This window comes from Etheostoma spectabile, chromosome 2 (assembly GCF_008692095.1).
Source record: "Etheostoma spectabile isolate EspeVRDwgs_2016 chromosome 2, UIUC_Espe_1.0, whole genome shotgun sequence".
Taxonomy (NCBI): Eukaryota; Metazoa; Chordata; class Actinopteri; order Perciformes; family Percidae; genus Etheostoma; species Etheostoma spectabile.
This window is the reverse complement of record NC_045734.1, coordinates 11,163,200-11,163,977: the sequence shown is the minus strand read 5'-3', so window position 1 is coordinate 11,163,977 and position 778 is coordinate 11,163,200. Positions and strand designations below refer to the sequence as shown.

At 40.6% G+C, this 778-nt stretch overlaps 1 protein-coding gene across 1 annotated transcript in view; it reads right to left on the bottom strand.

Moving 5' to 3' along the window:
* Nucleotides 1–778, bottom strand: part of LOC116697797 (arachidonate 15-lipoxygenase B-like) — an 8,570-nt gene that overhangs the window by 4,440 nt on the left and 3,352 nt on the right. Inside the window, 3 exon segments of the mRNA XM_032529281.1 lie at nucleotides 62–184; nucleotides 490–571; nucleotides 716–778. The exon segment at nucleotides 716–778 is cut by the window's right edge and continues 142 nt beyond it. Coding sequence (XP_032385172.1) covers nucleotides 62–184; nucleotides 490–571; nucleotides 716–778 — 268 coding nt within the window.

Genomic DNA, 778 nt, shown 5'->3' with positions numbered 1-778 from the left:
TCTTTAATAGTCAGGTACATAGTAACACAGATAGATTCCTGACAGAATTTGAGGACCTCACCCAGTGTAGACAGTGTAGGCAAACTCTGTAGTCTTAGTAAAGGAGAATTGGACCTCACAAGGCAAAGAACTAGGGCTCTCTGCCTTCATGCAGTGGGGCATTCCCTCTGCATACACATGCCAGCTGGAATAAATATAGAAGAGCAGAGAATTGAGGAACTTTGGACAACATTCCAGTGTAACTGCCATTTATCTAAGAATAGTGTACTGTCCTTGGCATGTATTTATTTATGTAATATTGCAATTTTGCAACATATGTTATAGCATAATGCATTTAAATAAACCCTGGCAGGTGTAACAACATCCTATTGTGGTTCATTTATCATTACGTGCAATGAATGTATGTATATTAACCAAAGGTTGAGGAGGTTTGGAGGCATGTTAGATTTGAACTGCATAAAACAAAACTGTGTTGTTCTGAGCTCTCACCGATAGGCCTTCTCTCGTTGCTTCAGTTCCTTCTGCCGATACTGTATCCCAAGATGATGGTTGTCTTCAAAGATTCTCAGAGCTTGGAAAAAGAACCACAAGGTAGTTTAAATCTGTATATACAGTATATTGGCATGAATTTACTCCAGCCTCTTTATTGACCGGCTTGCAGAGTGTCTTTCTTTCAGTGAACAGCGTACAGGATGTTAAGCTAATTTCCACAAACCTGTTCCCTCTCGGAAGCTGTGCACCTTGCAGTCTTTGACCCAGCGGTAGATGGGAAAGTTGT